This window comes from Quercus suber, unplaced genomic scaffold (genome assembly GCF_002906115.3).
Source record: "Quercus suber isolate HL8 unplaced genomic scaffold, Cork oak 2.0 scaffold_45, whole genome shotgun sequence".
Lineage (NCBI taxonomy): Eukaryota > Viridiplantae > Streptophyta > Magnoliopsida > Fagales > Fagaceae > Quercus > Quercus suber.
Genome location: NW_027069510.1, coordinates 111,502 through 133,972, shown reverse-complemented (window position 1 = coordinate 133,972; position 22,471 = coordinate 111,502). Strand labels below are relative to the sequence as shown.

Genomic DNA, 22,471 nt, shown 5'->3' with positions numbered 1-22,471 from the left:
TTGAGCTTGCAGATGCAGCAGGAAAAAGAATGCCTAGATTAGCTCGTGACATTTGGAATTTGTAACTGATGCTTTACAATCTAATGAGACTGAATTACATTCCCTTTAATTAAGTTCTTTGTTTCTTTCACTTCTTGTCATTTTACCCTAGTTGTATTGTAACTTGTAAGTTATAACTAGACAACAGTTGTTGCTATTCAGCCAATATTTTTCTATATGCCTGGCAATTTGAGACTCGATTTCCATGATTATGCCAAAGACTCCTTGTTATAATTGGGTGGTGGTTGTCTTGTCCCTACTGGTATACTCGAAGAACATGTCTCCAGTACAAGGACATGCAGCAGTATTTAGAGCATGTATTTGCGCTGCCTTGGTCTTCTCACTTACATGGAATGCCATTTTTTGTTGCACAGCAGGACACGGAAGTTTATTGGCCCCAAGAATAGTCCAATATGAACAATCTGATGTATGTGCCATCCATATAGAAAAGGCCGTGCAGCCAACCCCTAGCAAGATACACTTGCTTCACACTTGGCAATGCCATTCCCACTTTGAACATTAAATGAAAACACTATGAAAACAGGCCCAGTTTTTAAGTCAAAACAACACCATGGTGGTCCTAAGAAGTTGAACATTAAATGAAAACACTAAATAGTCCAAAGCATAACCACCTGGCTCTCTTATAACATAGATGAATGGATAGTAACACCAGACAACCTAATAATTCTTATTTATTCACCTGACCAACCAGGCCCAGTTTTTCTCTTACTTAAAAAGAAGCCACATATTTGTGCAAACCTAAATTCTCATTTTGAAGTGACTTGCAATGTGCCCACTATAATCATTCGATGGATCCATATGAGATTAAAAAAAAGTCCTTTCATGGATGTTTTTACCTTTGGTCGGGTACAAAGATGGCTTGCATATCAGAAAGTCCAACTCATGCACTGGTCATGTGACAATCATATATCAATAATCTTTTACAGTTTCCTATTTAGTGTTGGATTTAAGTGAGTAGTACAATGAATCTCCAGTTAGTTCAAACTCCAACCCTCCTATGCAACAAAACGTAAACCTCAAAATCTACAATGTGAAACTTCCACTGCCTGATGATGAACCCTCAACCCCTAGCTTGACAATCTTGCAAGCTTAATTATTAGACTGTGCGAAATGGTGGAGCCTCACCAAATTTCAGAATGTAGGCTGTCTCATAAACAGGCCGCAGTTGCATAATCACTTGAGCATCCAAATAGGCATCGCAGGAGAAACACCAAACTGACAGATCACTGTTTCCAAAAGTGAACAGAACATGACCAAGACAGCTTTGTAAAACATTGCGGAGAAAATTAAATAAAATTAAAGAAGACAATTTGAATAAAATAATGCTAATTGTAATATGTATACCTGTAGCTGAGTGCCAGGCAATGATTTGACTGTTGAAAATGCTGCAGCATATGCTTGTTCACAAAACGGCTACAGAGCACGTCCTTACAGCATAAACATAACCAATTCTCATTGGGGTGTTGGCACCTTTCATATGTCAATGCTTCCACAGATTAGATAATGCGATATACAGTTCAACGGCCAAGCTTCGCTTAAGGTAATTAAATTATCATTGACATACATAGCAAAATATAAATTTATAAAATATAAATGTTTCTACAATTGAGGGCTTTTAAAGGACTAAGGTAGACTACAGAGGTGAGACATGAGTCATTACCCATAAATTTTTTATAGGTAGTCATTAGACTCATTACCCATAAATTACTCGAAAGATCAAACAATATTTAGAAAGACAGCAGTGAATATTCTAGTTTCAGCTTCTATCCGGTTTTAGTTTCATTATGTCAAGGTCACACATTTACTAGAGCAAGTATGCAATAAATTGTTAACATTATACGAACCTTACTTAGATTCAACTGTATAGTTCAAATCAAACCTAGCTTTCACAGAAAATAAGGGGCCTTAATTCTTACTTTCAGTCCCAAATGGTTACATGTTCTTCCTTTCATCTCAAAAATGTGTGTAAATTGTAAAATATTCTAAGATTTATAGGTAAATGAGAATAGAACTAGACAGCTTCACTTCTTAACAATGTTTTTTATTTTTTGGAAAGCCAAAGGTAAAATATATAACCATGCTCTCATGCAGTTTAATACAATACTATTGACACTATATAGGTTTCTATATTACAAATAACACCACAAGATAACATGATATGCAATTGTTCTGATAAAATACTTGAACCTACAGACTCACTCACCCACATCACTCTACAATGGGGTTACAATTTGTGTTCTTCTAATTGAATACTTTGACTACACAAGTCAACATGAACATGATCTATTTAGTAATGTCAAAACCCTAGAACATTAACATTGCCTGTTTGGTAAGTAGGTAGAAAACACATGATTCACGTAACACTTAATAAACATGTAGTATTGTGTTGACAAAGACGACATATTTAGCTCATTTAATTAACAGGTTGTGTTGTATTGAGTCTATTGGCATAGACCTAACTCATTTCAACCCATATATATATGAATATATGACTCAAAAATTGACACGATTGACCTTTATTTATTTATATGCACATAAATTACAATAATTTTAATTAAATAGAAAAACAAATTCTTTTCCATAATAACATCAGTTAAAATACCAATAGCATATAATCTAAAAGTTCTAAGTTCAACCCAACGAACTTTCATCCAAATTTAAAATACACAATTTTTAAGAAAAATAAAATTAAATGAATTTTTTTCCCCTTTGCTTTTTGGTAGAAGGGCCAGTTAAAGACTTTCAACATTGTCCATAAAAAAAGGGATAAAAAAAGAGTATAAACATAACCATTAAAAATTTGTTTAACTATTCACCTATACTTCAAATCCAAATTTATTTTGGAAAATGAAACTTAATGATACGGGTTAAATTGGTTCGCATCAAAGCATGAATAATGAACGCGGTCTCTTCATGTTGATTGCAGGTCAAGCAAGTCAGCACAAAATTGAGCCATTTATTAATCATGTCACGACCCATTTACACTAAACAGTAAACACTAACCAGCAAAAAAGCATATGGTTTACGCAGTTTGTGTCAAGCATTGCCATCCTTAATCTATAGACTATAATGATATAATCAACTAATCACCTAATCATAACCCGTGTGGGTCCAATTATTTTCATGCGAGTAATTTTGGTGAATGATTTCAATTGTTAAAATTGATGGAAGTAGTTGATCATAACAATTCTAAAACAAAATGGGTAAGATTATAAATTTTTTTTTTTTAAAATAAAAATAAATGTTTTGTAAAAAAATAGAAATGGTAAAAGTAGAGTAGAGTTGGGGTGTGAGAAAAAGAAGTAAACCTGTAGCAAGGAGTATCGGGTGTGGGAATGTGAGCGAGGTCGGCCGACAGAGAGGCCAGATGGTCACAGCTCGTTCGAGCTTCAACCCAACCCGATTCCGCTCCGTATATTGATAGCAACTCTTCCTCTTCTTGCTGAAGTTGAACTTGGTGGCCCTGACTCAAGATTATTCAGAAACCCATATTACAATCTAATACAAAAAATATAAGAAGAAGAAGAATTGATGGTTTGATTACCTGTGGAGCAGAGGAAGAAGACGAACCAGTTTCTTGATTCGCCATTCAGAGAGAGAGAGAGAGAGAGAAACCTAGTGTTAAATTCAGTAATCGCGTGGAAGCTGTACCGTCAGGTAAAACGACGACACTTCGCTCATTGGGCTTTTGTGAGTTAAAGAATATGGAAAATTACAACTTACCCACCCCCTTCATCTACCTTAGCTAAAGTTTTATGGATTTTACTAATGTGTACCCTAAAAATTTTCAAAAATTGAAAAAGTAATAATAATATTTTCAATTTTCGAGAAAATATTTTTAAAAATAGAAAGTTTAAGGGCACACATTAACCGGACCTAAGTTTTATAACCTACTTCGATTAAAAAAATAAGTCACATCTATATGCAATGATTAGATACATAGGCCCAAACGTTTTTCTGTAGCTAAGAAAGTCCTTCATACTTCTCTTAGACAGTAGGATAGCCATACCTTCTATGAAGGTTGTTTTGTTCGCCACGATCTAACAGTGTTAGTTAGTTGACTAGTTGGGTTTTCTTCAAGGGAATTGGGAAACACATTGTTTTTTTTTTCCCCCTTTAATTGCCTGGAGAAATATTTGACATGGAAGAACTATCACAAAGCTCGACAAAATTATCGCTTTCAGAGAGAGAGGAACCAGGTTGCTATTTGGAAGACGAATTCAATTCCAAAGAACACATCATAGCAACAAAATTCCTTATGAAACGGGCACTTAATATTGAGGCCATTGCAAAAACGTTTGCCCCATTGTGGCGCTCAAGAAGTGGATTTAAGATTAAAAACCTAGGTGGTCATGTGATTCTGTTCATTTTTTAAAACGATTATGAAGTAGAGAAGGTCCTTAACGCTAAGCCATGGTGTTTTGATAAGCACTTGGTGATTATGCAGAAATATGACAAGAGTATGGCAATGGAAGAATTGAAATTTGAGAAGACTCGCTTCTGGGTGCAAGTTCATGGACTCCCCTACAAATATATGAATGTTAAGGTGACTAAGAAAATTTGTGAAGTTGTTGGAAAAATTGTACCCTCTACCGATCTAGCTAAAACGAAGGGGGAAAACTTTATAAGGATTCGTGTAGAGATGGATGTATCTTTATCCCTTTGATGTGGCCAAGTAGTGTCCGTGGAGAAAAGAAAAAAAATCTTAGGTCACTTTCAAATACGAACGTTTACCCAATATTTGCTATTAGTGCAGCAAAATGGATCATTCGGACCGTGATTGTGAGATTTGGCTAGATAGTGAAGGAAGTCTAGCAAAATCACAAAAGCTGTTTGGGCTTTCACTTCGTGCACCACCATTCTTTCCGTCAAAGCGAAATGTGGTAGCTGTTCCATGTTTTTATAGTCAGAAACATTCAATTATAAAGCCTCATGTCACTGAAACCAGACTTGAAGTTGACGGTGTAGCTGGTGAAGGATCACGAGCCATGGAGGAGGTCACAGTGGAGCAAAATCTGGACACATCGACAGCACATTCAAGGCTCATTCAAGGGAGAAAACCGACACTTTTAATGCACCTATTTACTCAGGAAATGATTACTCCGAAATAAAATCCAAGACCCTAATACCCCTCCACATAATCCGGACCAATTTAATGCAGAGAATTTACGGAGCAATCAACACGAAAAGATTGGTGCTAGCTGTCAGACAAATCCAACAGACCCAATTGGAATTACTCCAATTAATATTATTAGTAAATGCTCCAACAACAATGAATTTTTGGAGGTGGCTCGTGCTAACCCTAATGCTCACATGTTCATCCTTAATCCCCTGTCACGTGAGGGCCATGAGTTTACTAGGGCAACAAAAAAAAAAAAAATATGGCACGTGGACAAGGCTAGACAGAGGCAAGTCTATGCAGCAAGTTGCTCAAGCAGATCCCATTGGTCTGTGTAAACAAAAATTCTCTACAGTTGATGATCATTTTGAATTACCTTGCAACAAAAAACAGGTTTTGAAGGATGATGCTGAATTTTCTTCTCAAATGGTGAAGGCTGTTGAACAGCTCCGCCAGGAGCCATGAATCTTTTAGTATGGAATTATCATGGGCTTGGGAACCTACGTACAGAGGAGCTGGAAGATTCTTCTGTCGTGTTTTTAGCCAAAACATGGGTGTAGACATTAAAATTTTATGAAGTATTCACAGCCGTCCGATTGTTCATGATAAAATATTTGTGATCAAATTAATCTCCAATTGATGAGGTGGACGATCAGCAAATGAAATTAAGCCATGTGGCAACATCAAATAAGAAAGTCATATGGCAATGCCAGAAGAAAAGACCTATATGGAAAATTCTTATCAAACGGGAGACTAAATTAAATCCATAATTAGCTCTCAATAAATGCTGAGAGAAAATTCCAAATTAAATACGATTGAGTTGCCTATAAATAGGGGCTTCTCATATGAGAAAAAGGGGAGAGTACTTAGAGAGAAAAACACTACTGACACTCTGCCAAAATAGAGAGTCATCTCTAAAGTTCACAAGAATTCCATTGTTCATCAAGGCTTATTCCTACTTCTTCAAATCAAAGTGGGGATTCTCCTTGAATCTAGTTTGAGATCAAGTCAACAGCCCTTGCATCAAATCAAGCACATTCAATTATTCATTCAACTTGGAGACATCAAAGCATGATTCAAGATCAAGCTTCATAGCCCCTTCGAATCGTAACATTTCTTAGAGATTGAATCAGAGGAATTTATTGTACTCTTTCATTGTAAAGATTCATACAGAGGATTGTACTCACGTATATACAAATCAAATACAAGTTGATTATTTGTTACACTATTTCGTGATCGTGTGATTTATCTTTTACGAAAATTGTGTGTACAAATAGACGAAGCTAGGTTAGAACGAGTACTTCACAGTATAAACTTTGATCACAAGTGGGAGGTTTGTAGTGGGAGGAGAGGTGGAGGATTGGTGCTATTCTGGAAAAATGATGTTCATGTAACTGTTGAGGATTCACAAAGGTATTTTATTGATATAACCCTAGATAAAAATAAAGAGACAGAATGGAGGTTTACTGGATTCTATGGAGAGCCTGAAACTCATCGGAGAATGGAGGCTTGGAATATATTGAGGGGGTTGAATAACAGACCAAGTATTCCATGGCATTATGTAGGAGATTTCAATGAAATCAGTAGACAAGATGAAAAATTGGGGGGAGCAATGAGAAGTCACAACCAATTGCAACAATTCCGAGATGTAATTGATAAATGTGGTTTCATTGATTTGGGGTTTAAGGGATCAAAATTCACTTGGAGCAAACATTTTACCAATGGTCATTCAGTTTGGGAATGGTTGGATAAAGGGTTGGAGAATAGTGAGTTCCTCATAAGATTCTTGGGCTCAAGGGTGTCCCATCTTAGATGTATGTCATCAGATCATATTCCACTCCTTATCAATCTTACGGGTTTGGAAGCTCCACCCAAGAAGAAAGTGTTTCGGTTTGAGGAGATGTGGTTATCTGACACACGATGTGGAGAAATTTTAATAAAATAATAATGGTTATATGATCCTAATCTAAGTAAATTAGTTATCTTATCCATGTTTCTAAGGTTATATATATATATATATATATATACACATATATGTGTGTGTCTTATCATTTTAAATATATAAAAAAAATTATGCAATATTGATTAGACTTTTATTAGTAATATAAAACCTTTTTTATATAAAATTTTTCTTTTTATAATACACTAAATGTAAAAAATAAGGATTACATGGATAATATAAAGAATTTGGATTTTGTAATCAAATTAGGATTTTTATCAGCTTAAAAATTATAGGAGTATCTATAATTTTAAATAAAATACTAATGGTTACACGATCCTAATCTAAGTAAATTAGTTATTTTATCAATGTTTCTAATATTTTTTTACGTGTCTTATCATTTTAAATCTTAAAAAAATTCTGCAATATTGATTAGACTTTTATTAGTAATATATAACTTTTTTTATATATATAATTTCTCTTTTTACATGTAGTGTAGTAATTAAAAAAATAAGAAAATTGTTGCTTTTTTTTTTAATAATACAATACACGAAAAAAAATAAGAATTACATGGATAAGATAAAGAATTTGAATTGTAATCAAATTAAGATTTTTATCAATTTAGAAATTATAGGAGAAGAAAAATTATATATATATTTTTAAAATTCAAAAAAAAATTTTAAAAATTATAATATAATAAAGTCACTTAACCCAACTACGACTTTTAAGTCTAATTTTTATTAAATAGTATAATATATATTGCTGTAGCGATGATTAGAGTCAACTACAAGGGGGTCATGAAACAGGCCAAACAGGCCCTATATTTCCTTTATCTTACAAACGCTAATTCAATTCTTCTAATTCTTCTACTAAATCTTTGGGCTACCACCAAACTAAAAGTGGGCCGACTAGTATTTACTGGGCTTAGATTTTAACTTCACAACCTGACCCAATCGTTTTTCTTAAACCCAAGGGAAAGGGGATGCGCAATACGCACCGCACGCACAATAAGAGAAGCTAGGGTTTTTGGAGACTTTTCCTATATAAATACCAACATTTCCTGACTGGTCTCCTTCTATTGCTAGGGTTTTCGATTTGCTCTTTGCTCTCGCGCAGCTCCGCAGACTTTCACAGCTCTTACAAAGCAAAGATCCAAAATCAAATCATGGGGCACTCAAACGTGTGGAACTCTCACCCAAAGAGCTACGGCCCTGGTTCCCGTACCTGGTATCAAATCCTTTGATTCTATTTATCTTCGGTTTGTTTTTTTAATTGTCTATCTATGTATGTTTTTCTTAGTTATTATCTATGATTTTTTGTTTTGTTCCTAGATTACTGCTTTGACCTATTTGTAGTATGGGTTTTATTTCCTCTATCATGGGTGTTAATTGCTTTTAGATAATCTTGTTGTTTTTCTAATACTCTGTTTAGAAATGACCTGTGTTTCTCTTTGAATATTAAAGCAACATACTAGTCTGAAACAAAATGGTTTTGCTACCAAGAAAAGTGTGTTATTTATGGTCATGGTGATTAGTGAGAAACATATGGGGGTGACCCTTTTTTTTTTCTTTTTTGGCAATACGGTTTCCTCTTTGAAGATTTAATTACTTGGGGTTTTTGAGTTGTAATGATTTTAAAAATATTTCAGATTAGACTACATTTTCACACATCAATTTTTGTTGTTGTATTGATTTTGTGTTGTTTTTTTATTTTTGTTGGGCAGCCGTGTGTGTGGAAACCCCCATGGGTTGATCAGGAAGTATGGTCTCATGTGCTGCAGACAGTGCTTCCGCAGCAACGCCAAGGAAATTGGCTTCATTAAGGTAATGTTTTTCGATTTTCTCTGTACCAATGGCGATTTGTACTAGATATGATTCTAGTTGTTTTTAGCATGTTCTTATGTTTTGAAATATTTTATTTTGCAGTACCGTTAAATCGTTGTAATTGGCTATGGCGCAAGAATAGAGGTTTTGGCCCAAGCAAGATCCGATCAGATTAGTTCTTTCAAAGTTTGAAGCAACTTTTGAGAATTTATGTTTTGCTTTATCTAATGTTGAACATGTGGTGATTGTTGGATAATGGATATTTTTGCATTACTCATTTGCAGAGATTCATTTATCTTGTTTGCGGCCTTTACTTTTTATTACTTACTATTATGATGTATTTACTATGGTATCATGGATAATTGAGTGCACTGGATTCTTCTGGTTTACTGTTATGGGCATCAAATATAGGAATATTACTTATTGAGATTCCAGTTGGTTGAGTGAAACTGAAATCTTCGAGACTAGCTGCTATTGCTCTTTGATGCCAATGGTTTGATGATTATGGCTGTGTTTTTTGCATTGGTTGGCATGGTGCAATTAATTTCATTTGTAATATCCTGTGTGGTTTGCAAACAATTGTCATGACCAACATTCTATAGAGAGTGATCATGATAATCTGTTCTCTGTTTGGATATTACCTATGATCTCTTCCAATTCCTCCGTAATGCCTTTGTGTTGCAGCACAATGACTAGGATGATTTATTTCTGGCACTGCCCTATATGGTCATGGATCGATGTCTCATGAAAATCCCCTCAATTCTCATCAAGAATGATGGGAATCATTATTGATCCCATTCTTTTACTTAATCCAAAATTTAAAATTAACTGTACCTTCTGTTACCATTAGAGGCCATAATTCTACCCCGAGAACCAGGAACCCGCTCATAAGTAACTTGTGGCATTACTCAAACCCATGCTGGTGCACCCTGTAGCCCTCTGATATGTAGGCACTGGACATTGATCTTTTGGCAACTCCTCCAATACATACTTAAAAGTCAAATTCAAAAAAGAAATGTAATCTGATCTCTTTTTCTTTCAATAAAAGGAAGGAAAAGTTGTGGTATGAGTTTGCTCTGAACTCGCACTCAGCCTTGGGCAATAGAAAGAGAGAAATGCTCTCATCGGAGTCCATCCCTGGCACCAGCAATGACATTTGTAGTTGACTTGGGCTTCTTGTTAGGAAAGCTCATATGCCCAAGAATCTGGTCCTTGGATAAGTCATAAGTCCTTAGATCCCTTGAACCCCTAAGTCTTGGGGATCTGAGCAAAAACCTTAATAAGCATTCACCAAGGTGCCAAACATAATAACCAGTTAATTTTCAATCCAAGGCCTGTGAAGCGTGAACTTGAGGTGCCCCATCTCCTCTTTGATGATGCAAGTGTCAAACCACAAATGCGGAGAGGCTTGTAGCTGTGGCTGTTGATCTTGAATGTACTCAACTGTGGTGTACCTGAGGGAAGAGTTGGGCAGTGAGGTTGTCATTTGAGATGGAGTAGTTGGGAGGGAAGTGGTTGCCCTAGAAGTAGAAGGGGCAGATGCAGGAGGCAAAGTTGGCATTGTGGTGGTATTTGGATGGTATAATTATATAACTGAAGTTTGTCATTTTTGGGATTTTTCTTTTGGTTGCACTTGCATAGAAAGGCTTTGACGCTAGAGGTACAAGTTGCATACTTTTATCTGGGTTAAATGTGAATTCTAGTCTAAGTATGCATTCTCAGCATTTAGCTTGGAGGTTCCATCCGCTTATTGCAAAGGGTTTTATTGCGACATCAAACATATGATCATTGATATATTTCTCATATCTGGTTGTCTCCTTCCCTTTAATTTTTAAATTTTGAGTTTGAAGATGCAGCTAAGGGTAAAGAATGCCTATATTAGCTTGTGACATTTGGAATTTGTAACTGATGCTTTACAATCTAATGGGATTGAATTACATTCCCTTTTATTAAGTTCTTTGTTTCTTTCACTTGTCATTTTACCCTAGTTGTCTAGGAACTTATAAGTTATAACTAGACAACAGTTATTGCTATTCAGCCAATATTTTTCTATATGCCTGGCAATTTGAGACTCGATTTCCATGATTATGCCAAAGACTCCTTGTTATAATTGGGTGGTGGTTCTCTTGTCCCTACTTCTGTTAAGGCTCGGTTGGCTGGGTGAATTCCGGAGTTCTTTGGAGTGGGGAAGTTCTCTGTTAAGACATTTTGTGGTTAGAACGATTTCCATAGGATCAGGTCTTTTCCCTTCATGAACAACTTGATTCCTTTACAACCAAATTGTCCAAAGAGTTGTGAAGACCGTTTGGAGGAAGAACATATTATCTTGATGCAGATCTTTATTTCTCAAAATGCAATCTGTTGGCAAGCTTTCTATAGAAATCTGGGCCATATCAGAATTTCTAGTTGCTAAGGAGGAACAAACGAAACAGCTCTGGCCAAGGGGCATTATAAGAATCGGTGTGAGGATGATTCGATCTCTTCCTTGTACATGGGACAGTTTTTGTCCGTAGGAATGCCTCTGTGAGGTTCAGTTTAGCAGGCAGTCATGTAATAATTTCCAAATGAAAGTATTGATTTTCACAGGCAATTTTAATTCCCAAACTAATGGCCAAGTTTCCTTAGGTGAGTCTGTACTCTGAACTTATCTTTATGCAAGAGGTCATAAGCATTTTTAACTTGAAAGTCACTAGAGTTGGAGTGTTTCCAAATGATTCTATCCTGACCTCCATCTGTTTTGGCCAAAGGGATTTGCAAAATCGCTTCACTAAGGGGGTAATGATATAACTTCCTCGCTAGCTCATGATTCCATTTGTTGGATGAGCTGTCCACAAGGTCAGCAACATTTTTATTGGCCAAATTGAGATCCTCTCTAATTTGAGGGCAACTAAAATACCAAAGAGGGTGATTCAAAGTTAATTAAATAATAAGTTGGCAAATTAATTGAGAACAAATGGGAGTTTCATGTGGTTAAGGAGTCTTAAGTGACAAGTTTTTATTTATTTATTTTATTTTTTATAAGTATGTTAAAGTATATTTGTACTTTGAAAAGTGAGGTTTTAAAAAACTGTACATAAAAGATATAAATAAATTTTTTTTAAAAAATATTAGCTTAAAAGCTACTTCCAAACACACCGTAAATCTCACACTAATAAGAAAAAAAGTTTCTTAATTTATAAGTGTTTTAATTTAGAGACTTTATTATTATTTCGGGGGAGTAGCTAATTTATAGCTCTTTAAGTGTCTAATGCAGGAGAAACACTCCAACACGCCCATGGGGCAAGTTAAAGAAGAGGAGGTATGAACCAACACAAAAGACAGCAATCCACTCAAACACATTGCACTCAAATGAACTGTTGGTCTATTGTATATAATAGGAAACAAGTCAAAAAGAAGGTTTATTGCACTAGTATTATGGACTTGCATCTCCTTAAAAAGGTCAATATTTTCGTGCTTTAGTCCAATTGTGTTTGAGATAATTTTCAATTTGTTGTAATTTCAATTGATTCATAAATTCACCAACATACAATCTATTTTAATTGTTTCAGCTTGGTAATATTTTTTGGTTTAAAAATTGGTTCAGAATTGGACCAAAGATATTCCAATAGAAAACTTTTTTAAAATTTGGCTCTATCATTCCTTCTAAAAATGAGTGTTTAAATTTTGGTATTTTTCAGGGGCGTAGTCAGGAATTCGTATTGGGAGAGGGGGGGGGGGGAATTGCAATATTGATAGAAATATCATAATTCATAAATTTATAAATAAAAAATTATCAATTTTGATATATTGTCATATTCTTAAATATTAATAGAAGTACAAAAGACAGTCTATTTTACCATACACATATACAAAAATTTGCATACTATTATTTTAAGCACCATCAACCCATCATTATCCATAATACTGAAAATTTTCTTATTTTTTAATGAATTATTCAGCTCCTAATTTCAAATTAAAAAAAAAAAATGATGATGTGGAAAGATATAATATATTATCATATAGCAATACAACAAATTGAACAACTTAATAAACAAAGCATATTCATAAAACTAAATGACCATTATCGTATATATAAAAAGCATAAATCTAAATGCCCATATGATGTTGAAGAAACAAACAAACCTGAAATACTGAGACACAAGAAGAAGCTGGAACTTAAAGCAAATATTGATAGTTTTTTTAGATGAAAGGAGTTTATTTAATTTCTACCCTTATTGAGAAGAGAGTTAATGGGTTTAGAGCAATCAACAATGAGAGTAAAGAAACATGAGGCAGTGTAGGCTTGTATCAGCAGGAGAAAAAGTAGTAGTGATTACTTCTATTTTCTTTAAGAATCCCATAGGTGGCTTCTTGAAATTGAGAATGATAAAAAAAAAGAGTAAATTTTTGTTTGAAATGAGTGGTAAAAGATGATACTTTGAGGGTGTGGATTATTGTCTATTGGATATTTGGATTGTCAACAAATCATTTGGACAATTGAGAGAGCTAACTAGTATTTTATTTGAGGACTTTGGGTTATCTATTGGACTAAGTAGAGATCCTAGGAAGAATTGGGGGGGTCAGTCATTATTTTCTAGGGGCCATAGCCTTTTACTTATTTTTTGCTATCAGACTCATAGCCTAACAGTAGAAGAAATCAAAATTTGGGGGGGGGGGGGGGGGGCCAAGGGACAACGTAGCTCCGCCCCTAGTATTTTTCATATGTATATTTCTACAAAAGCTAGTTTTAAATATGGTGTTCTCTCATACATATTTCCACTAAGGTTGTGTTTGGTTCTCGTAAAATATTTTCCGAAAAATAAGCGGAAATGCTATTTTCGGGAAAGAAAAATATTTTCAAGTGTTTGGTTGCATTATGAAAATTATTGCAGAAAATATTTTCATGTGTTTGGTTCTATTCTAAAAATACTATTTTCCTACACATTTTTCACATTTTCTCAGCTATTTTCTTAGCATCCAAACAAAGTTTATTACAAAAAAATTTCAAAATCACAGCCAAATCCGGTCAGATCATTGCGATGAGGCGACTGGGTTCGATCGACGCAGTGCAACTCGCGGTTCATTGATTCATGGTGCGACTCGTTGGGTCTAGGTCGAAGGCGATGGGTTTGTGGGTTCGTGGCGATGGGTCTGGAAGTGTGATCGACAATCGACGCAGCGCGGTGCTGCAATAGACGATCGGGGTTCGCCGACGAAGTCTCTCCTCTCTCTCTCTCTCTCCGGAAATGCTTTGAAGTGAAAATAGGAACTGAAAACCATTTTCGTGGTCAAAGGGAAAATAGGAAATGATTTTACAGAAAATTCTATTTTCCATAACAGCCAAACACGTGGGTCAGGTGGAAAATGATTTCCTGAAATTGTTTACCACCAAAACAAACACAGCCTAAGAATGGTTCTAACCTATAGTTTAGACAAACTTGATATAAAAATAAAACCAAGTATGAACTCTTTTTTGTTTTTTTCTTATATGAAACTATTTTTGTCATATCTCAAACACTCAAACACTCTTTTAGGCTGTGTTTGGTAACCATTAATTAATGCATTCTCATGGATTTCTAAGCATAAAATGCATTCTGGAAAAAATTAAGGTGTTTGGTCAAAAAATTGAAAATGCATTTTGTAAATCAAAGACTTTGGAGCAAAAGTCAGAAGTGAAAAAAGATGAAGAAGAAGAAGAAGTGAATTCTCATTTTACTACTACTTCTACTTCTACTTCTCATTTTTGCTTAAGCAATTGAGACATGTAGGGCTATAAATGAACCAAATTGATCATGAACAACTTGGGCTCAGCTTGATAAAAGGCTTATTCATATTGGTTTGTTTGTAAATAAGCCAAGCTTAAATCTTAGTTTTAGGCTCGTTTAATAAACAAGCCGAGCCCAAGAAAAAAAAAATTGTTCACAAACAAGCTTGTGAGCTATTAGGCTTGATACACAACAATTCAAGCATATATTTATTTATAAGTTTACATGTGTTAGCTAAATATACTCATTACACATATCTTAATAATAACATGGCCAACATGAGACCATTGCCTATATTACCTTAATTTTTTCCTTCCGTTTAAACTGATCAAGAATCACTTTAAACTATAGTTACATTTAAAAATAAAAAAAAATAATTAAGTAAGCCACCTATGATCCTTCCGAGTAAAGTTATGAAACATGTTAGTATTTTCTCATTCATAATAATTACAAACAAGTATTTTTCTAGTTATTCACCATCTAACGTGAATGTAAAAATTGTATTTTGAACAATTGCTAAAACTGTAGACTGTTAGGACATATGTGATTCACATGTTAGGAACATATGTCACTATTTTATATAATTGGCTAATCATTTGACAAAACATACTTTACTTGTATTTTGGTAGATCTAAGATGTGTCTAATACTCAAGAAACTTTATTTCAAGTTCAAGTGTTAAAGCCATGCAAGTCTGTCCAAGAATCAAGTGAGAAAGTGCTGAATTTTAAAGCTCGATAGTTACTCGACACCTGACTATCTGTCGAGCTCTTCAGCTAATTCTTATCGTAATCTCGATAGCTTCTCGACAGTTTGTCGATCGATCGAGAAAGCTTCTGTCCCCTCGACATATGCTCGACACCTCCTCGATAGCTATATCTGTCAAAGTTTAAATCTCGACACCTGCTATCTGTCAAAGTTACAGGAATTCAGATTTTCAAATCTAATTTTCGGCCAATGTTTTTGTATTTGTGTAAGGTTTTTTTTCTCACAACCCTAGACCTATATAAAACTTATTTTAGAGGCCGTCACATAAGAGAATACAAGGAGAACATATGCAAAAGGTGGCCGATACCTTATTCTCTCTAAAAGAAGCTACTGCGTCTTTTGCACCTTAGGGTTTTGTAACCAAATGCTTATTGATCTTCATTGTTGATGAAGCGAAGAACTTTGTAGCGAACATCTTCTTCTAGTTGGTGATTGAAGTCGCGTACTGAGATCCACGCATTTGGTTAGTCACGTACTGGGATTCATGCATCATCAAATGGTGGTGTTCATATATTGAAGAATTTAGAGGTTTTAAAGCGGTAAAAGGTTTCTACTGTGAGTTCATCTATAGGGATTGTAGAGTCTAGGGACAAATATTTTGTACTAGATCTGAAACTTCTCTTTACTATACTGAATTGCTTTTCGAGAAGGTTTCTCCTCAGGTTTTTTTACTGTGAAACTAGTTTGTTTCATTGGTTTTCCTAGGTTATCATATCTTGTCTTATTTACTTTTTCGCTGCATTCATTATTGACATGATATTAATGTTTGTTTATTTTAACAAGTTTTATTCATAATAAATCCAATTAACAACTTGAGTTTAAAACTTGTTAATTCTATTAAATGGGGTTTAAATTTCCCAACATAGACAAGGAATGATGAAAGAATGAATTTAATTATGTAAATTATTAATTTGAATAATAGCTAATCATAAGTAAGACTAGATGCATGATAAAATGAGTATACTATTTTCTTTTTTTCTTTTCTTTTTTTATTATTAATTTTAGAGATTTAAGCATTTAATAATGTGATTTTTTTAGATCTTAAGCTCAAAAACTTGACTTGAGCTTGAGTTTGAGCTTGATATTAAGCTTGAGTTTGGCTTGACTAATTAACCAAGCTAAGCAAAGCTCAAATTTTTTGGCTTTCCCACGAGCTCAAGCTCAAATACTATTTTTAGCCTTATCACAAGCTCAAGCCAAACTCGAGCTTTTGATTTTTCTTGACAAGCTAAGCTTGAACATGCACTACTTAATAAAGTTCAACTCGTTTACAGCCCTAGAGACGTGTTGACTTACTCAAAATGGGTCTTTTCTCTATTTTCTCTTTCTTTTTCAGTTTTTTTTTATCCAATTTGTTTCTCTTTACAAAAAACCACAGCTAGTAATGCTCTTCTATCTCGATCAACCTTTCTCTCTTTCAACCAAAAATTAAAACTATCAAAAAATCCCAAAATCACAACAAAAAACCACAAAATACAACAATAAACCCCTTCAAATTTGATCGAATCACGTTTGGAGAGAGAGAGAGAGAGAGAGAGAGAGAGAGAGAGAGAGAGTTAGATTAGCGGGGGGAGATTATTATAATGCTTTGTTTGTTTAGGCATTAAAGTTTTATAGCGAGTCATTTTTCAAAAAATATTTTTTTATAAAACTATTTTATTTTTTTATATTTAATAGCAACTTTAAATGTGTAAGAAAATAGTCTCCTAATTTCCTTTAGTTTCGCTTGCCATGAAATAGAACTGTTTAAAAAAATATATATGTAATAATAAAATAAAATAACTTGTTGCTTTTTTTTTTCTTTTTTTGATGAACAAATGCATTGGCCAAACTAAAATGGACTCAGGTTATTGACGACTTTGATCCGTACGTTGATTAAATTGTCAACATTTTGAACCCCTAAGCCTTAATCAATCCGAATCAAAATCAACAAATCAAATCAAACCACAGGTAAACTAAAAAGCAGAAAATTTTCCTCTTTTTCTAGCACAGGAACACAACCCAGGTTCTAAACACATGTTTCGACCCGTTTTGTTCTCGTGAAAATGAAAGAGAAAACAAAAGGAAAAGGAATAATGCTCTAAACTCTAAACAATGTACCGCTTTTGCTGATATATTGCAGCTTTACGAGGTAATCATACTTAGTTTAAAAATAGGTATTTTTGTATGTTAAGAAAACCCTGCCGTGTTATTAAGTAGATAGTTCTTGATGGCTCACGTGGATTTTACCAAAGGCGTGGCTTCTCTCTAATTTTCAATTGTATGGTTAAGAGAATGCAATTGTGTAACTTTCATATATTTTTTTAATCACTCTCGGGTTAAAACCTCATTTTAATGATGTATAAGAAACATCAACGTATGGCTAGTAGAATTAGAGTGACTCAACCCAAGACTTTTGGAGTAAGACCTTTTTCCTTTTCTAATTGCACATGCAAGCTTGAATCCTTTAGAAGTTCTTAGAAAACTCGTGACATAGGATGGGACAAGTGAAATTAAACATTGATCGATGCTCAAAAAATCTATTACCACAACTTTACGTGATATAACTTTGCCATATTTTTTATGTAGCAAATTGTAAGAGATGAAAGAAAAAATAGCGAGCTTATGTAAAGTGACTACAACTAATCAGAATATAATACCTAAAATAGTTATTGAAAAAATTGTAATAATTGTTGCTGTAAAAGAAATAATGTTAAAATTACAATTTTTGCTACAACTTACTCATTTTGCAGTAGTCAGTAGTCACCGGCTATTTGGGTAAGAGTAGTAGCTGAAATATAGGCGTAACCAGAAGGACTCCTGCTTCTTTGAGAATATGGGATGATGGTTATAGGAATATTCTCTTTGTGGTAGTCTCTTAGATTCTTTTAGTTCTATTTTTAATTTTTTTTCACTGTCTTTGTGCTCGTGACTCAGCCAACTACAGGAATCTGCTTGCATAAAGTTAGTTAGTTAATTTTAATTTTTATTTTCTTAAAAAATTAAATTACAAATTACACGCTTTAATTTTGACATATTTTGAAGTCAACTATTTTTAAAAATAAATAATAATAAAAATATTACAACTTCCATTCATTTTCAATGCAATCTTTTTTTCACTCATATTTCTAAGTCTGGCTGGAAGCTGTTTCAAACCTAACTTGACATTGTCAGGATGAGAAATTTCAACTCATCACATGTTTAGAAATTAATTTGACCAGACCCAACCCTCACAATGAGTTTTGCACTTAAGCTTATTGCCTACATATTTCATATCTTTTATAAAAATTTTGAACTTTTATAAATCATTTAAGCAATTTTTGTTCAATAAATTATTATAATTATATTTTATATAATATGTCTAAATTATATTTCAAAATTCATCAAAACTAAATTCTCAAACTACCAAAATATAAAAATGATAATAATTATAACAAAATAAACTAATATATATGGTGAGTAGTTTACACAGGATGATAGGTTGAATGCACATTTCTAATTAAGTCCACTAAAATTACATTGTTTGGAAAGTAAAAAAAAAAAAGACTAAAACCAACCGTAGTAAGATTGGATAGCACTAGATGGAAGAATTAAATTGGAAAGCTTCTTCTTCTAAAATAAAAATAAAATTGGAAAGCTTCCTTTTTTTCTTTTTGGTACTCTTTTTTTAAGTATAATCTCTTTGGTCCCTCAAAAAAAAAAAATGTATACTCTCTTTGACTTTGTGTATGTGAATAAACGACATGTAGGATTTGTTTGGGTTTGGGCCTAGTTGATCAATGAAATGACGTGTCAAAATCAGAGACAGACAGACACTACCTGAGGAAACCAAAACGATCACAGTCTCCCTTTCCTCTTCCTTTGCCTCTCGAAAAAAAAAGGTTCTCTCTCTCTCTCTCTCTCTCTCTCTCTTCCGAAATTCCCAGAACTTAGCGAAAGCGGTGGGCACTGGTTTTGCGGAGCTAGCTAATCGAACTTCGAAGAAGATGTTGAGGGTTGCAGCGAGGAAGCTTTCTTCTCTGTCTTCGCCTCCGTGGAGGCCCAACCAGGTTCAGGCCTCCTCGGCCCTTGTCTCCCGTCATTTCATCAACGGCGGTGATTCCTCTTCCTCTGGTGATCCCAGATCCAGCGGCTCTGCTTACTTCTTCTCTTTTGGACCTGATTTTCACGCCCCTTTCAGAGGTTAGGGTTTCCTCTTTCCTCTAAAATTTTCTACAAAGTTTTCAACTTTCATTCTTTTTTCTTGTTATAGGAAATGATTAAGTTAATTTTGAATTTTTGATAACTGGGATTTTTTTTTTCCTGGGTTTTTTCGATTGCTTTTGCATAATATGGTTTTTGTTGTTAGGGTAGGAGAGCTATACTGTTATAGTTACTTGAAATTATTTGAGGGGCTTTGGAGATTTGGGTATGGCGGCTTTTTGAATAATTGATACTTTGTGTGCGCGCGCGATAGTTTCCTAGTTTCTTGCTTTCCAATGAGTTTTGGTTTGACTAAAAGTCAAAGGAGCTCACAATCAAAATTGGGGTGTTCCTCTCTCAAGTTGCATCTTTGAAATTGCTTTGGCACTCAAGGAAATGTAAAGTGAAAGTTGAAACATTGTGAGTTCTTGTCCTAATGATGTTTGATTGATGATGTCAGGTAGCAAATTTTGTGTGTGGTGTTTTGATGAATATTTATGTGTTTGTCAATGTTAAAGATTAGATTTTTATGTAAACAAAGATAATTATAGGTGTCAAGGTATTAATGTCTGGTTTACGTTTTTGAATCCAACTATCTGAGATTCTGAGCTTACTATTGCTTCTCCTGATAATGAAGTGATAGCTAGATGATAACGTTGTGTGTGTGTATATATCTGTATGTATGTATTGTTTATCATCTCTTTGACCTCACATACAGTTGTTTCTACCTATTGATAATTATTTGTTACCAAAATGGCTACCCCTCAACCTGTAATAACAAGTTGGAGACTAAGGTTGTGGGGGACTTATTGTTTAGCTTACCAATATTAAAAAAAATGTTTGTTAACTGAGAGTTTGAAGACTGGAATCTTTTTATATCCAAAATTTGGGTTACCATCTTTTAGATTTGTAAATCTGTATTCCTGTGGTACTCTGTTGTTAACCAATTATCAGTGATTGGAAAATTTTACTGTCACCAAAGAGTTGCAGGCTTTATAAAGGTTGTGGAGTTAAATGTTATTACTCATCTCTATACAATCCTTTTTTCCCTTGTTTATATGCTGCTTTTACTCATTGGAGATGGTGCATCCAAATCTTTCATGCATTAAAATCCTCTATTGTTAAAACAGGATAGCAATCCCTTTTTCTAGGGTCTATTATGCACTTCTTTGGACGGCTGTTTAAGCAACTATAGTTTATGTTTGAAATAAAATTTTGAGGAAGATTGATTTAAGATGGCCAATGGAATAATCTTTAATGGTCTCCAGGGCTGTATCTTCAGTGTCTACCTTTCTTTAGCAAGCCCTAGGATGACTAGTTACGACACACACATATCCTTTTTAATGCTTAGTACTTTTCATCTTTTGTACGAAAACTCCCTTCTCTAGTTTCACGAAATTGAAGCGACCTGCCCTATGGGACTAAATTGTTTTCCACATGAGATACACGCATAGCCGTATCCAACTGCAGTGTGTTGATATGCAAGTCAATTCATAAGAATATGTATTTGCATAAAACCCCATTCCTAGAGTTTGCTCTTACATTTTTTGTGTTTGTTGGGTGATTGGGAAGTGAAAGTAAGGGCTGCTGACGAAAAAAGTTATGAGAAGTATATGTCAAGATGATAGAAAGTTCAAAAAGCCCTGAAAATGAATAAATGTGTAGGTTCTTTGATCATGGTGCAAGTTGCACATGATTATTAGTGGCTCTTTGAAGCTTTCCCTTTTCCTTCACCCTTTAAAGATTGGGCAGCCTTTTCAACTGGTTTAGGCCACGGTATACCTGATGACCACTGCTCTCCCTTTTGGTGTATAAACCTGTATACTGTAATATAAAAGGTTGACCAAATCTATGGTTTTGCAAGTTGCTTCTTTTGCTTTTTCTTATAATTCTTTTTGTTTATTCCAGGATTTGCTTCTGAGTCTCTTACCCCGATGAAGGAAAATGGAATAGTTCCAGATGTTCCTGCAACTGTGGCAGCTGTGAAGAACCCTACTTCAAAGATAGTTTATGATGAGTACAACCATGAGCGTTATCCTCCAGGGGACCCCAGCAAGCGGGCATTTGCATATTTTGTCCTGACCGGTGGTAGGTTTGTATATGCCTCACTGGTTCGTCTCCTTATCCTCAAGTTTGTGCTGAGCATGTCAGCTAGTAAGGATGTTCTTGCCCTGGCTTCCCTTGAGGTTGATCTCTCCAGCATTGAGCCAGGCTCCACTGTGACTGTTAAGTGGCGTGGAAAGCCAGTCTTCATCAGGCGCCGAACGGAGGAGGATATAAAGCTGGCAAATAGTGTAGATATTTCATCTCTTCGTGACCCACAGCCGGACTCAGATAGGGTTAAGAATCCTGAATGGCTTATTGTTGTTGGAGTATGCACACATCTGGGTTGCATTCCCTTGCCAAATGCTGGTGACTTTGGTGGATGGTTTTGCCCATGCCATGGTTCCCATTATGATATCTCTGGCAGGATTCGCAAGGGGCCTGCACCATACAATTTGGAGGTACCGACTTACACCTTTTTGGAGGAGAACAAGTTGATGGTTGGTTGAGAATCATAAACTGCTCTCTAGCAAACTGCAGTTATTTGAGATCCCAATATCATTTAATTTAATCAGATAATGTCGAAGATTTGTTGCAAAAATGTTGGATTTCAGCCCCTTTGTTGTTGGGCACGTTTAGAAATGTTTACGTAACTTGAGATTTGTAAACTGCTACTGTTGGTGTCACTCTGAACTCTCAATAATTTCCCTAGCCTTTGAGGTTTGATGGTTTTGAAACTTCACAATTTGAGGAAGCAACTATGAAATTGTTATTTTAGGTTTGCTGTGATGCCATGGTAATGAATTATGGTGCTG

At 34.7% G+C, this 22,471-nt stretch overlaps 3 protein-coding genes across 3 annotated transcripts; 2 read left to right on the top strand and 1 right to left on the bottom strand.

Annotated features, from left to right (window-relative positions):
* Positions 1-859: 859 nt before the first annotated feature.
* On the bottom strand, positions 860-3,736 carry LOC112021011 (uncharacterized). The gene is made up of 4 exons (XM_024053589.2): positions 3,605-3,736; positions 3,369-3,523; positions 1,405-1,530; positions 860-1,286 (listed from the first exon to the last, which is right to left on the bottom strand). Exons 1-4 carry the CDS (start codon positions 3,647-3,649, stop codon positions 1,157-1,159), a joined length of 456 nt encoding a protein of 151 aa, XP_023909357.1. The 5' UTR covers positions 3,650-3,736; the 3' UTR covers positions 860-1,156.
* Positions 3,737-8,174: 4,438 nt separating this feature from the next.
* On the top strand, positions 8,175-9,330 carry LOC112021034 (small ribosomal subunit protein uS14z/uS14y/uS14x). The gene is made up of 3 exons (XM_024053604.2): positions 8,175-8,345; positions 8,842-8,941; positions 9,044-9,330. Exons 1-3 carry the CDS (start codon positions 8,284-8,286, stop codon positions 9,050-9,052), a joined length of 171 nt encoding a protein of 56 aa, XP_023909372.1. The 5' UTR covers positions 8,175-8,283; the 3' UTR covers positions 9,053-9,330.
* A 9,920-nt stretch (positions 9,331-19,250) lies between these two features.
* On the top strand, positions 19,251-22,433 carry LOC112020957 (cytochrome b-c1 complex subunit Rieske-4, mitochondrial). Its single transcript, XM_024053532.2, has 2 exons — positions 19,251-19,613; positions 21,522-22,433. The coding sequence occupies exons 1-2, from the start codon at positions 19,418-19,420 to the stop codon at positions 22,163-22,165; spliced, it is 840 nt and encodes a 279-aa protein (XP_023909300.1). The 5' UTR covers positions 19,251-19,417; the 3' UTR covers positions 22,166-22,433.
* Positions 22,434-22,471: the final 38 nt, after the last annotated feature.